At 36.1% G+C, this 12640-nt stretch overlaps 1 protein-coding gene across 1 annotated transcript in view; it reads left to right on the plus strand.

The window, feature by feature from the left end:
• Positions 1–12640, plus strand: part of NETO1 (neuropilin and tolloid like 1) — a 65652-nt gene that overhangs the window by 42930 nt on the left and 10082 nt on the right. The window contains exon 7 of the mRNA XM_068396836.1: positions 6646–6874. Coding sequence (XP_068252937.1) covers positions 6646–6874 — 229 coding nt within the window. The remainder of the gene's footprint in view (positions 1–6645; positions 6875–12640) is intronic.

Genomic DNA, 12640 nt, shown 5'->3' on the forward strand with positions numbered 1-12640 from the left:
AACTGCAGACCTACAAGTCTGTATAAACTAATCTGAATAAAACCAAAACATTTTCTGTTCTCACATGTGAAGTGGAAACTCATACTCTCAGATGAGACCTTCAAGAAAAACAGTTTAAGCTGTCCACACTAACAGACTAGCATATCCCTAAGTTTTGGAGGCTTCTTAACCAGATGTAGAAGAGAAGCTTTTAGTAGTACACTAAAATTTAATAGGTGGCATTTCAATGGTGTTTCCTGAAATGTTACAGAAAAAATAAATTTAGAGACTGAAAAACCTAATAGCCAGAGACATTTTTAGAGGCTTTAGATGAGCTCCATCTCTGAAGAAGCTCTGAAACTTGCTAACATACAGATAATGCAAATAATATTATGAATGAACAAAACCTCAACACATTTATGTGGCATCCCTGGAACAAGGTAAACAAATTGTGTTTAAACAAGTAGAAAATATTGTTTACCTATGTTAAACTATTAAAATCACTTCTTTGAAACAGTTTTGTTAGATGAAGATGTAAGACAAAAACATGTGTAGGATCATGTACATAGAATCTCTTCCAGCAGATGTGGTAATAGACATGCCAGACTAGCACTGACAAAAAATAAAACACTTTTAAATTAGCATGAATCTATTCCATTCAGGTATAGAAATATAACCAACCTGAGCATCCCCACACCAAATAATTGTTAGGAAATGCAATTAAAAAAAGCTGCTGATGAAAGTAATAAAGCATCTACCAAGGAGAACAGCAGAATCAGGATGTGATCTACAGTTTTCAGTGTTAAAAAGAACAGCGTCAAGGAGCTGTAAAGGTTGTCACTTGAGAGCATTTTGCCTCTGTATGAGAGAAAAATGAGGATTACTTGACAGTTAGAATAAACGTCAGTTATTGGGAACTCACAGAAGTCTGAAGAAATAAATAGGACAAAGCAAAGAAATCTGAAGAGCTTCACTTGTCCAGGAAAATGGTATATTGATGTCTGAACCTGGCTGTGAATCACAGGGTGTTAGAAGAAGTACCACCTTCAAGAGACAGTATTCTCCAAACCCCAGCAGAGAATAAAATATGAAGTATGGAGTTCTCTGTTTGCACAGCATGATCCTGGACTGGTAACTGCAGGCCCCAAAATGACAAAAAAACCCCAAACAAACAAAAAAAACAAACAGAACGTGTACTGTTAACACTTTGGGGCTGAAGAAATGTTGATTTTCAAAAAAAACCCCCAAGTTTAGGATCCAAAGAAAAGGACAGTTTACTTTAGAAGATAAATTCAGCATTGTTAGTAATATGCTTTTTAGGCTGGTGTGCTTGTCATCTTTTTGCCTTGAAGGAGATTAATTAGTGTTGCACAATCTGCTTTAAAAAACTGGGCTTCCCAGGACTAAATACTGGAGGTATCATCTTGAAACTCTTTATATTAAGTCTGATATGCTGGGATATAGTTTGAAGATTTTCCAGACTGTCCTGATCAATCATGTTGTCAGCCCTAACCTTCAGTGAATGATTAAAAAGCAGAACTCATCAAAAGTGATTCACTATGAAGAGTCTATAATCTGATCATTTTACTGAAGTGATATATTATTCATAGCTTACAACCATTCTTTCTTTTTTTTCTAATATGTACACTCAGACGTTTCTGTTGTTTTCAAATTTAAATTAAAAAATAGTAAAACTTACCCACCATTTCCTTTTTCATTACTATGATAACAATACAAACCTTAAAGGTGACAAGACAATTATTTAATATATAATGTGACCAAGTGTAATTTATATATACCACAGTTGCAGTAAGGCTTTATCAGTTTTGTTGCTAATGGCATTGGCATTTGCAGTGACATCTTGAAGCTCAGTAAAAGCTAATACTTGTGCACTAGCAGCCTGTTCTTCTAAGTAATGTGGAACTGATAATTTGAGGAAAGTGTCTTATTAAAACCTTACAACAAAAATGTGAACAAAGAAGATACAGCAGTTATGCTGCTTCTTTCAAATAAGATGTTCTCTTCAAAAAGAACATCCCGATTATGCTAATATAATGTGTCAGTACCTACGGAAATGTTATCATTCTAAAAGCTCCCATTGGCATCAATGAAAAAAGGCTTAATGAAGGCAGACGGTGGCATTTGAGTTTGTAACCTCTTTTTTGTTCATTCGTTTTCTTTTGGGGGAGCAAAGTTTTTTATCCATTGCTGGGAGAAGTAATGACTAAGATCTCAGTAAATGAAATAACCAGAAATATTGATAATTTTTCTCTCACTTTCTGCTTAATTTCTTTTAGTGAGATCCACTTACCAGTGAAAGTAATGAGCATATTGCTACTGATTTCATAAAACTATGTATCAGGAACATTTTGCCTTAGATAACAGTTTGTCATATAATCAGTTTTATTCTTTCCCTGAGGAATTCAATTTATTATTCATTTTCTTCTGCCAGTGTGGGTCTTACAGCCAGTGACAGGAACAATGGCAAATATATAGTAATAAAACCATAAAAATTGGCAGAGGTGTGCAGATGCAATTAAATTATTCCAGCTATTTAAAATAAAATCTGATCCAATATCAGGTTGTCAGTTTGTGTAATCATTTTCCACTTTTTAAAAATGCGCTGCAGTCTTAGTTCATAGGTCTGATCCAAATAAACTTAAGTAAATTGAAAGATACCCACGGATTTCAATGAGCTTTGGATCAAGTCCTCATTACTTTATATATAAAGTTCTGGGAATAGTCATCTCCAAAAAATACTATGAGAATGAAACTCCAGCTCACCTGAGAATACGATGAATTTATTTTCTCTAATTTATGAAAACTCATGCCATTGGAGAAGGTGGCATCTTTCTTCTGAAGGATGGACATAGATTTTAAAGCTGAATATTTCTTTCCAGTGTTTCTACTACCTACCAAGTCTATATATGCTATGGTCTTAGCTGAATTTATCACACAAGAAATGAACCGATATGACCAACAGCAGAATTCAGGCTTGGGAAGAACTGAAAATGTTGGCTTCTTCACTGAAAGACTCAAAGGGAAATGCTAAGTTATTGTTCTTTTGATTCCTTCTCAGCATTTGTAGCTGCTACTTTAAGAAATATTTTACTATTTTATAAGGCTAGCATGCCATCAGAAACTAGAGAATGTCAAATGATAAGCCCATAGAAATAAGACTTTGGCTGTACTGTTATATGAACAATCTGTTTGAATGGATCAGGAATAATTGATAAATGTTGAAAATTGCTGTGAGATCTGGTATTTTATAACCACAGTGAGGATTAGCACACATTTCTCATAAGAATGAAAACAGACATAAATTATATCTCAATACTGAAATGGGATGCCCTATACAAGATATATGTGTGCTTATATATATGTATACACACATATACATGTACATATAAATGTATATATATAAGACAGCAGGATAGAAATAAAGAACAAGTAAGCAAGCGTAAAAGGTCCTTCCCCCATTACATGAAGTATAGTTTTATTATTGTTCTGCAGTCAGACCAAGGTATTTTTTTCTGGAGTAAGAACTTTCCTGAAGAATGTAGTAAGACAAAAATATGATATATGTACATTTCATTATATCTGTATGGTCTATCATATCTATACATGGTATATAAGAACATATATATGGCATATATATGATAGGCATATATGGCATAAAAATAATTATTCATAACAATAATATGTTGGAAGCCTTCTGTGTGTTCCTATGAGACATTTATCTGACATGCTTTGCTTCCTGGAAAAGAGTCATGTGTATACAATATTGCATATAATCAGCTGCAGAAGGTTTTTATTGCATTACCTGTGACAAAGCTGGCAAGCACTGAAACATCCATCTGAAGCCGGCAGCTTCTGTTATTGGAGGAAAGAAAAGCACATTTAAGCTGCTAGTGCACATTTAACTCCCTGTTCTAAGTGAAACATTATTCAGAGATGGACTATGGACTATCTCAGCAGCTTCACAGGAGAGGCTGGGTGCCAGGGTTTCACAGTGCCTGTTACGCTCTTGTTTGAGCAGAAGCAAATGGTCTCCAGGACACAGAAGCAGCTCTCTGGTGTGTCCCAGCTATGGTCAGTTGCTGAGTGTGGGTATCATAGCTCTGTCTCTTCCCATACGTCCGTCCCTCACACATAATCTTACTCTAGCAGGACAATGCTGTGCCTGTGCCAGGTGGACCCCAGGAGCCACTAATACAAGAGGGTCTTTTCAAACCATGAGAGTGAGGAGTAAGACCCCATCTCACATTGCCCACCTCAGTTCTGCATGATTGTGTTTGAGTCACTGACTAGTTCAGAGCTCTTGTCTGCAGCTCTCTCACTGGCATTTACTGCTCATTTTGGCTTGGTTGCCGTTATTTTCTGCACATTTTCATACACTTCTTCTCAGAGGTGTAACAGTTTCTAGGAAGTAGCTGACAGTGAATGTCAGCCATCTGCCTGGTGGCCATGGAAGGGGTTGATGCTATATAAACAGAAAAGAGCAAGAGACACACTGAAGACTAGGAACACCTGAGGAGTTAAAGTAGTCAGGCATCGGCAAGACAGAAATGCTCTAAATAGCTGGAGAACACCAAGAACAAGGATTTGGAGCATGAGAAGGAGTAAAGAAAGAGTCAGGTGCCTGAGCACCTGGGGAAGGGAGGAAGAGAGTAGAGAATGAAAGAGAGACTTGTAAAGGGATGCAACCAGTGAAGAGGAACTTCAGAAATGTATTTTTTGCACTCAACAAATCTTCAGAATTCAAAAAAAACCTTTAAGTATGACTTCACCAAGGAAGTAAGGAACCTGTTTTAACAAGAAAGGAAACTGCATGTCCCCCAAGGGGAGAGAAAATGGCAAGACATTTCAAGACAACACTTTTAGAAAAAGAGGTGGATGCTGTGAGAAAATTTCAGCAATGCAGGGTGGCCAAACTCTAGTAATTTTTCATTCCACTGCAGGGGTGGAGCAACTGGTAAATGAAATGAAAAACACCATCAAAAGTATTCCTTGATATAAGATATTGCCATCTGAACATTTTGTAGAGATAAATACAAGCAGCTTTCTTAATTTATAGTATTTGAAAACCAGGATATATGGTGAAAGTAGAATTCATTTAACTGCAATTTAATTGAATTATATTCCTCTAAGTTCTTCTGGAGGATGGGAATGTTGGAACATATGTAAGGATTACTGTAAGAAATAAGATACTAGAAAAAGGTTAGGCAAGCAACATGAAACTTAGTATACCAGATTTCATATGCTAGTAAAAATTACTTTACAAATATTCTTTTCAGAGAGACCAGTTGCAAAGCATAACAAAGAATGAAAATATACCATAACACACTACCTGAAAAGGCTCATTTAAAAATCCAAGCTATTATTAAACAGTGGCAGACTGCTTAACAGCATATAATTCTCAAACCATAAGAACTTTAATGTATTAATGAGGTGAAGTGGTGAGTCATGTTGCTACTAGGATATGCTATGTTTGTGTACTTTATGGAAATGCAGAGAAGTTTTTCAAGCAATTGTTCTGTGCATGTAAAAAAGTACCTGAAGTTAATAAGATTGTTTGTAAAGAAGTATATCTGATGTCTAATACAGTGGTTTCTTTTTGGTTATCTTCACAAGTGAAGATGCCTATAGCTGGATGCTGGATATGGTTTTGGCTTTTTATGCTCTTTCTGCCCTACTTCACCTTTCTGTGTAATTTTCCTGAAGTCTCCTGGGTACACTTGGAAGTTTGATTATGTATCACGTGTCTATAGAAAATATTACTTAGCCTCTCTGTTACTGGAATATTTGGTGTTGCTTGTATTAGCAACTACTTTTAAAATGAGCGGTTTTCCCTATTAAAGTCCATATAGAGTTGAATATCAAATAATAGCATTTTCTCCTCACCCCTGCTTCTTTTTGGGTAGATTTAAAGAGTTCTTTGCAAAGGGCAAGACATCTGTAACATTTATGAGAGAACTTAGTTTGTATGCAAGAGATATTTCCTAAAAAATCTTTCTAGGTTTCTAGTAATTTCCACGAAATACACTACATTTCAGCCCTGTTAAATTATGAAGATATATACTGTAAGGCTTTGTTTAGAAAAGCTGATATGGTGGCCAAATTGCCTGAGGAAACATAAAAAGATTAATGATTGAGTTCTGCCTGGCTCCCAGATTCTCACTTCCTGAATCAGTGTAGCTGAGACATATCACAAAGATGACACATATTGAGTCTGGAGAGGGAGCAGCAATTATTTGCCTTATTATTTTCCATGTCAGACAAGTAACAGAGCAATATTGTGCCAGCCAGTGAAAGAATAAATTTCTAGTCTGTCCTTCAACTTGAAGTACTGTTGTACATACTTCTCAAAGATGGGTATATATTTGGAAATTAGAACCTTACTGCAAAGAAGAAGAAAAATATCTAGATCTTCTGCTGGATTCTTCTTTGAAGCAAGACAAAATACCAGGCCATATAAATAATGCTCAGTTTCCATATTAATGCCCTTCCAGGGAAGTGGTCTATGTAACACCAGCTCCAGAAAAAATTTTTTGATGGTGGTGTGCGTAGTCTTTCTCCCACAAGGTAGAGCAAAGGTGTCCAGTGTTTGTTTAGTGACTCTCAAATGTCTGCACAAGTTGCCTTTGTTGTTTGTTTCTTTCATAGATCTATTTGCGATTCTTGGACTATGAGATGCAGAATTCCAATGAATGCAAAAGGAATTTTGTAGCTGTTTATGATGGAAGCAGCTCCGTGGAGGATTTAAAAGCAAAGTTTTGCAGCACTGTTGCTAATGATGTAATGCTGCGGACAGGTCTCGGTGTAATTCGCATGTGGGCAGATGAAGGCAGTCGAAGCAGCCGATTCCAGATGCTCTTCACATCTTTCCAAGAACGTAAGACCTTAATCCATGCTTTCACCTTTCGGTTTGTTAAATGATACAAGTTCCAAAAACTGTTAATATTTTCTTCCCGCAGAGTAGTCACTGAAGAATGTTCCCAAACAAGCTATATAAATATTCAGAACAGATTTTATTCCAAGCATTTATAGCATGCAATAATTTGTAATGCAGTGGATAGAGCACAGGATTCAGAGACAGGAAGACAGGTATGAGTAGTTAAAGCCTGTCCAGTCATATGACCGCCACTTTTATCTGATTCCCAAGCTGCTGGATCGCTATGTCTCAGTTTTCCCTTACACAACGCGGAAAATAATACAGCTCTGAAGGTTTTTATCAAGCCTGATCCTTTTCTATGAATTTGATTTTTTAGATCTCATTGTGATGAGCAATTGAAAAATACCTTATGATTATTTTATCACAGATGGTGGGCATGTTTATGCATATTCCAGAATACATATATCAATAAACATATACGTCATATAATATTAAGCAAAGAATTTAGTTAATTTTTGGTACTAACAGAAGTTTTCTAAAAGGTTTGCATGGTATTTTGGTTAATATTCTCTCTATGCACCTTGCCCACATTCATATGTTTATGTGATTTCTGGACTCAAATAATAAGTAAAACAGCCTTTGAAAGAAACAAAAGGTAGTTCTAGCCAGTTAAAAAACCCCAAACAAACCACAAAAAAACCTCGACAAAACCCAATAATCCCATTCACTTAAAATGATTGACTCAGATAATTGCCTGTGAAAGATATCAATTTGTTTTCTTTGATTGAAAAAATGCGTATTTTGTCCCTTGAGGAAGGAGTGTAGGCATTTATTTTCACATGCTGATTCACATTCATTTTTAATGTGTTTTTTGGTTTGTGCATCACATGTCTGACAGGAAGATTTCTGTGTTGCTGTCAGTGGTCAGAATGAAGGCACAATTCTACCAAACACATTCTTCATCTGTATTCTCTGTGTGTGTACCCTGCAATGAGGCAATGAGAACAGCCTCTGTAATTCCTTAATTATAGCTCTGATTAAAAATTTCTGACAGTCTACATGCCTGAAACTGCACACACCACTGTGCTCTTACACTGCAGCCTTAGGGTAGGTTATATTTTTCTTGTCTGTAAATCAGGCCAGGGTCTAAAAGATATTGAGAACCCTCAGTTGAGATGATACTGCCCTTTCCTCATTTCTGCAACTGGAGATGTCTTGAATATTCAAAATCTGATTAATTTTTTTCACAAGGCATGCTGATCTGTTACCTTAGAAACAACTGCATAGACACTGGAGGTTCACAGCATATAAAGAACTGGAGAGTGAAGCACTATGATGACTAACTTGAAATGAAGGTTTGAATAAGTGTGTGTTTGAAAGGATTTCATATTTTAAAGGAAAAATAAGGAAAAATGTGCTTTTTTCTCTTATAGTATTTCTAATATGTATACCTGACATGCTACATCTTATGAGCTACTCCATTCTTGTAAACAAATGATAGTTTATACCGCATGATATTCTGACTGGGAAGTTGAAAATATTAACATGATGTGTTTTCTGTAAATTTATTCTGAACAGTCATTGTGTGCTAAAAGCTGAAAATTTATTAAGGGCTAAACTGTGCTTTGAGGTATGTATACACAGCCTGCTCATAAATATTAGAAGAAACTGAATCTGTGTTTTTAATGCTGGAAGTTGTCTTTAAAGGTTTAAAGGTGATGCCGATTGTACTTTCTGTGCCATGTCAGCTGTCAGTAAGTGCTGCCCTGTGCCACAGACTGGTGCTGGCTGTCAGAAGTCAGCCAGAGCAGATGTCCAATGTGACACTGCGAGACACAGCTCATAGGACGTAAACTGCAACATCCTTCAACAGCATGTAGGAATAATTAGATCATCTGCACGGAAGAAAAGGAATGTCAGACCTCATTCAGGGAGATGTGCATCAGGGAACAGTCACCTATGTCTCTGCTTGGGGACAAAGAGGAAACAAAAGCTATTTTGTTCAACTAGAGCTGAGAAAGAAACAAAACAGAAGATTACATTTATGTTGTGGTTATGTGCATGGGAAAGAAGGACTAAGTAAAATTCCTGTATTTACTGTTGCTGTGGGAATGGCCAGGAGGTGTTGTGATTTGTAGCTCCCCAAGTTCCTCTCCTTAGTGTGGAGTTAAGTTGTCGAGATTGTGAATCTTCCCTTACACAAGGCTCTGTGAACTGGAACTGGGTTTTTGTGGAAACAGGCTCCTTAGCCTGAGCAAGCGTTAATTCTTGTTATAGAGCTGTTTCCTGGGGACTTGGTGTTTGTGTAGAACAGAGAAATCTTAAAGAGATTTCTTATATGATTATTTTCATGCGGTTTGATCACTGTGCTCCAATTACATTTGAAATATATGTCTTTTTTGTTGGCATCTAACAAGTGGTCTTGTAAGTTTCCAAACCTCTATCAGTGATGCTCTGCAGAGTACCAGTGCTATAAATATGTCTGAAGGAAAGGTATACAATGCAAGAAGTTGGTAAATTTCCTATGCCAGAAAATCAGTAATGATTCTCACATCATCAAAATAGCAGTACATCTCCAAGTAACAATTAATAACCATTTAATTCCTAATAGCTGATAATTTAGACTGATCATCTGATATTTCATGATCAGCATTATTAGCTGTTCCAACTATCATTATGGGTTTTGTCTGCTTATGTCCTTACCTTTTTAATCTTTAATATATATACATCTAATCATATTTCTGTGTATGGTAGTCACTGTCTACAATAGATTTCAAATATCCAATAAATTAATTCAACAATCAGAAGAAGGGAAACAAGAAAGCTGGTATCACCAAAAGCTCTCTGTTCATCTGGTAAGAAGACTTAAAAAATGAGTTTTTGGTTTTCACCCGCTGACTGTTCATTTCATTTTCCATGACTGTGAGAGTGATCTCCAGCCTGATTAATGACAGACATGCTACACCTACAGCTTCTTCAAAGAGCTGCTCCTGAGCAGACACACTTACGCTTTAACCTAAAAGCAGATTCACAGAACCAGCGCGTATGGGATAAGAGAAAATCCCTCTGTATGCACAGCGGGCAGGATGTTCATTCTCTCACCTCTGACTGCTATTTGGTAGGACTGTTTCCTTCTTCGTCTATAACCCTGCATCAAAAACCCCAGACCTGAAAAATATCATTCCTTCTCTTTTATTGCCCCTTTGAACTCTAAGCCTGTTTTTAAAGCCCTGTCACATGTGGCTTTCTTAAAGGAGCACAAGTTCTATCATTCTTATTTTCTTTTTTAGCAAGAAAACCCATATTTGGATAGAAATCTAGGGCCATGTTTAGAAGAGTAGCGCACAGCTTTATCAAGTAACAGCACTCAAGTCCTTGTTTAGAGTCAGAATCCCTGAAGATGATCACCCAAGCATGGGCAATTTTCTAATGGGCAAAAGGCACTGACAGTATGGAGTATTAACGACTGTTGTGGTAGTGCTAAGGGAACTACTGAGAAAGGGAACAACAAAGCGATAAGTGCAACACATGTGAAGAGATGGTTTCCCTTTGCAAGGACTTAGGAGCGCAAATAGATTGTAGCTTTGTTGTTTTTGCTCCCTGCTTCCACACTAATATATAAAAAAGAAAATATTGGGATTGCCTTCTTACTGGTTAGCACTCCTTTGTGATTTTGTGCCTCTGTGCTATTTGCAGCTATCTCTAGAGAAAAACCCTCCCTGGCTAAGCATCCCAATGCTTCTCTGCCCCTGAACAAAAAAACTGTTTGTGGTGCCTTGAGTGTATAAACTGAACACAGACTGAAGCTCTGAGCACATGCTCCTGAGCTGCCATTCTCTGGTGAGTTCGTATTTCAAAAAAAGCCCCATGAAACCACATATAAATGTTTTCTAAAGATTAGATTATCCATGTGTACCTAGTATTAACTATCAGTAAAAGTCACATTTATCTTGAACAGAGCTGTCTGAAGGTGGCTGATAAAGAAAATTCACTATTAAGTAAATTTCATTTTCAAGTTTCCCATAGCTGTATTTTCATAAGATTTTTTCTTCATTAGTGGCAAATGAAAAGATAAGTAGTTTTACTTTAGGTAATATACTTGTAGTGTACAGTACTAAAACCATCCTAATAATTTGATAATTTTAATAAAGTGAAACAGTCTCTCAGCACGACTGAGGAACTGTTCCTTGGAGAGGCTGAGAGAAAACTTCTTCTGTTTCAAGGATGATTCAAGGAACATCCGAAGAATTTATTTTTTCTTTCTCTTGTGAAGGAAAGCAAGCTCTATTTTTCAGTAAGAAACAGTGGGAAAAGTCCAAATGATCTATACTTAAAGAATTCATGTGCAGAGCATGATGCAATGAGCTATCTTGAGGATGTGAGGAGTAGGTGTGAAATGTCTGACGAATTCAATGTAAAATATTTCTCACATCTAACCATTATTAAGATTTCAAAATTTTCCCTTTCACTCTCATGAGAAAGCGAGACCTCTCAAAAATGTTATGACAAGAAGGGAAGCAGGGAAGAGAGAGAAGCCTAAACATAGCAAGCAGGGTAGGGTATTCATCTAAGATTAGGGAGTCCCAGACTGAAATCCCTGTCTTGAAACAGGCTTAAAGGGTAAATCCACATGGTTCAATGAAGTACAACATAGACACCCAAGCTGGCTTGCTTAGAGCTAGTTCTTAGAGCTAGTTCACACTCTAGAAACAAAGGAGTTACATTAAATCTGCATGGTGCTGAGAAACTGTAAATACACTGGGGAAAGCATTGTACTGAAGGCTTCACACCAGGCCTGTAACAAGTTAGCTTTTGACATCATCTTGTAAAAGTATTTTGACCTGGCTGTATTTGCATTTTATATCCAAAGTATCCTGTAATGCCAAACAAAATGATGCTTAACACACACAGATAATGTATTTTGTTATTAATGTCATAACATCTCAATAGCATAATATTTATTAATAACACATGGAATATTTAATTGCTATAGTGCTTTACAAATAGTGTTATTTTACACTATAAATGTGCATGTATTACTTGTGGCTATTTTATCGCCTCAGTAAAAGCAGTATGTTTTTAAAAAAGTACAAAATATGACTGCTTTTGTTTCATGTTGCTTTGTAAACATGGCATATGGAAGAACTATTAATGCTCTTTATGTTTCTCTGCCTCAGGGCTATTCAGGATCAAAAGAATTTATGATAATTTTGCATTACCAAACGAAAAAGTATAGATTACTGGTTCCATGTGCATTCCCAAAATCTTCCAATAGTAAGAAAATACAGAGAACTCCATTGGCTCAATTTTCATAAATTTTGAAAGCAGTAACCTTCAAACACCAAACTCAGGTTTTTTTGAATACTGTGATGGTAACCTTCTGGAAATATAATCATTATAACAATCTCTTAACCTGTATTAGAAACAAAATATATTTTCATGCCAAATAACAGAAATAGGGTTATTATTACAGGATTTTTTGAAGTATAGGTTTCCTAAACCTGAAAAAGTCTCTGGGATATCATGCCTATTCCTGTTAACACACATGATTATATATCTTCTAGGATAAGTGCACCATCTTGTGTTCAATATAAATACTTGTTGCAAAGCAGAAGACATTACATTATCATCAATCCAATAACTATAAAATCTGTTTATATATTAAGATACAAGCTATCCCTACACATACCACACAAATTTTCAAAAAGAAAATATTATCATTAAAAATAATGTAGAATTAAAATATTTGAAGCTTTTCATTTCATA

Source organism: Nyctibius grandis, chromosome 3 (assembly GCF_013368605.1).
Source record: "Nyctibius grandis isolate bNycGra1 chromosome 3, bNycGra1.pri, whole genome shotgun sequence".
NCBI classification, from domain to species: domain Eukaryota; kingdom Metazoa; phylum Chordata; class Aves; order Nyctibiiformes; family Nyctibiidae; genus Nyctibius; species Nyctibius grandis.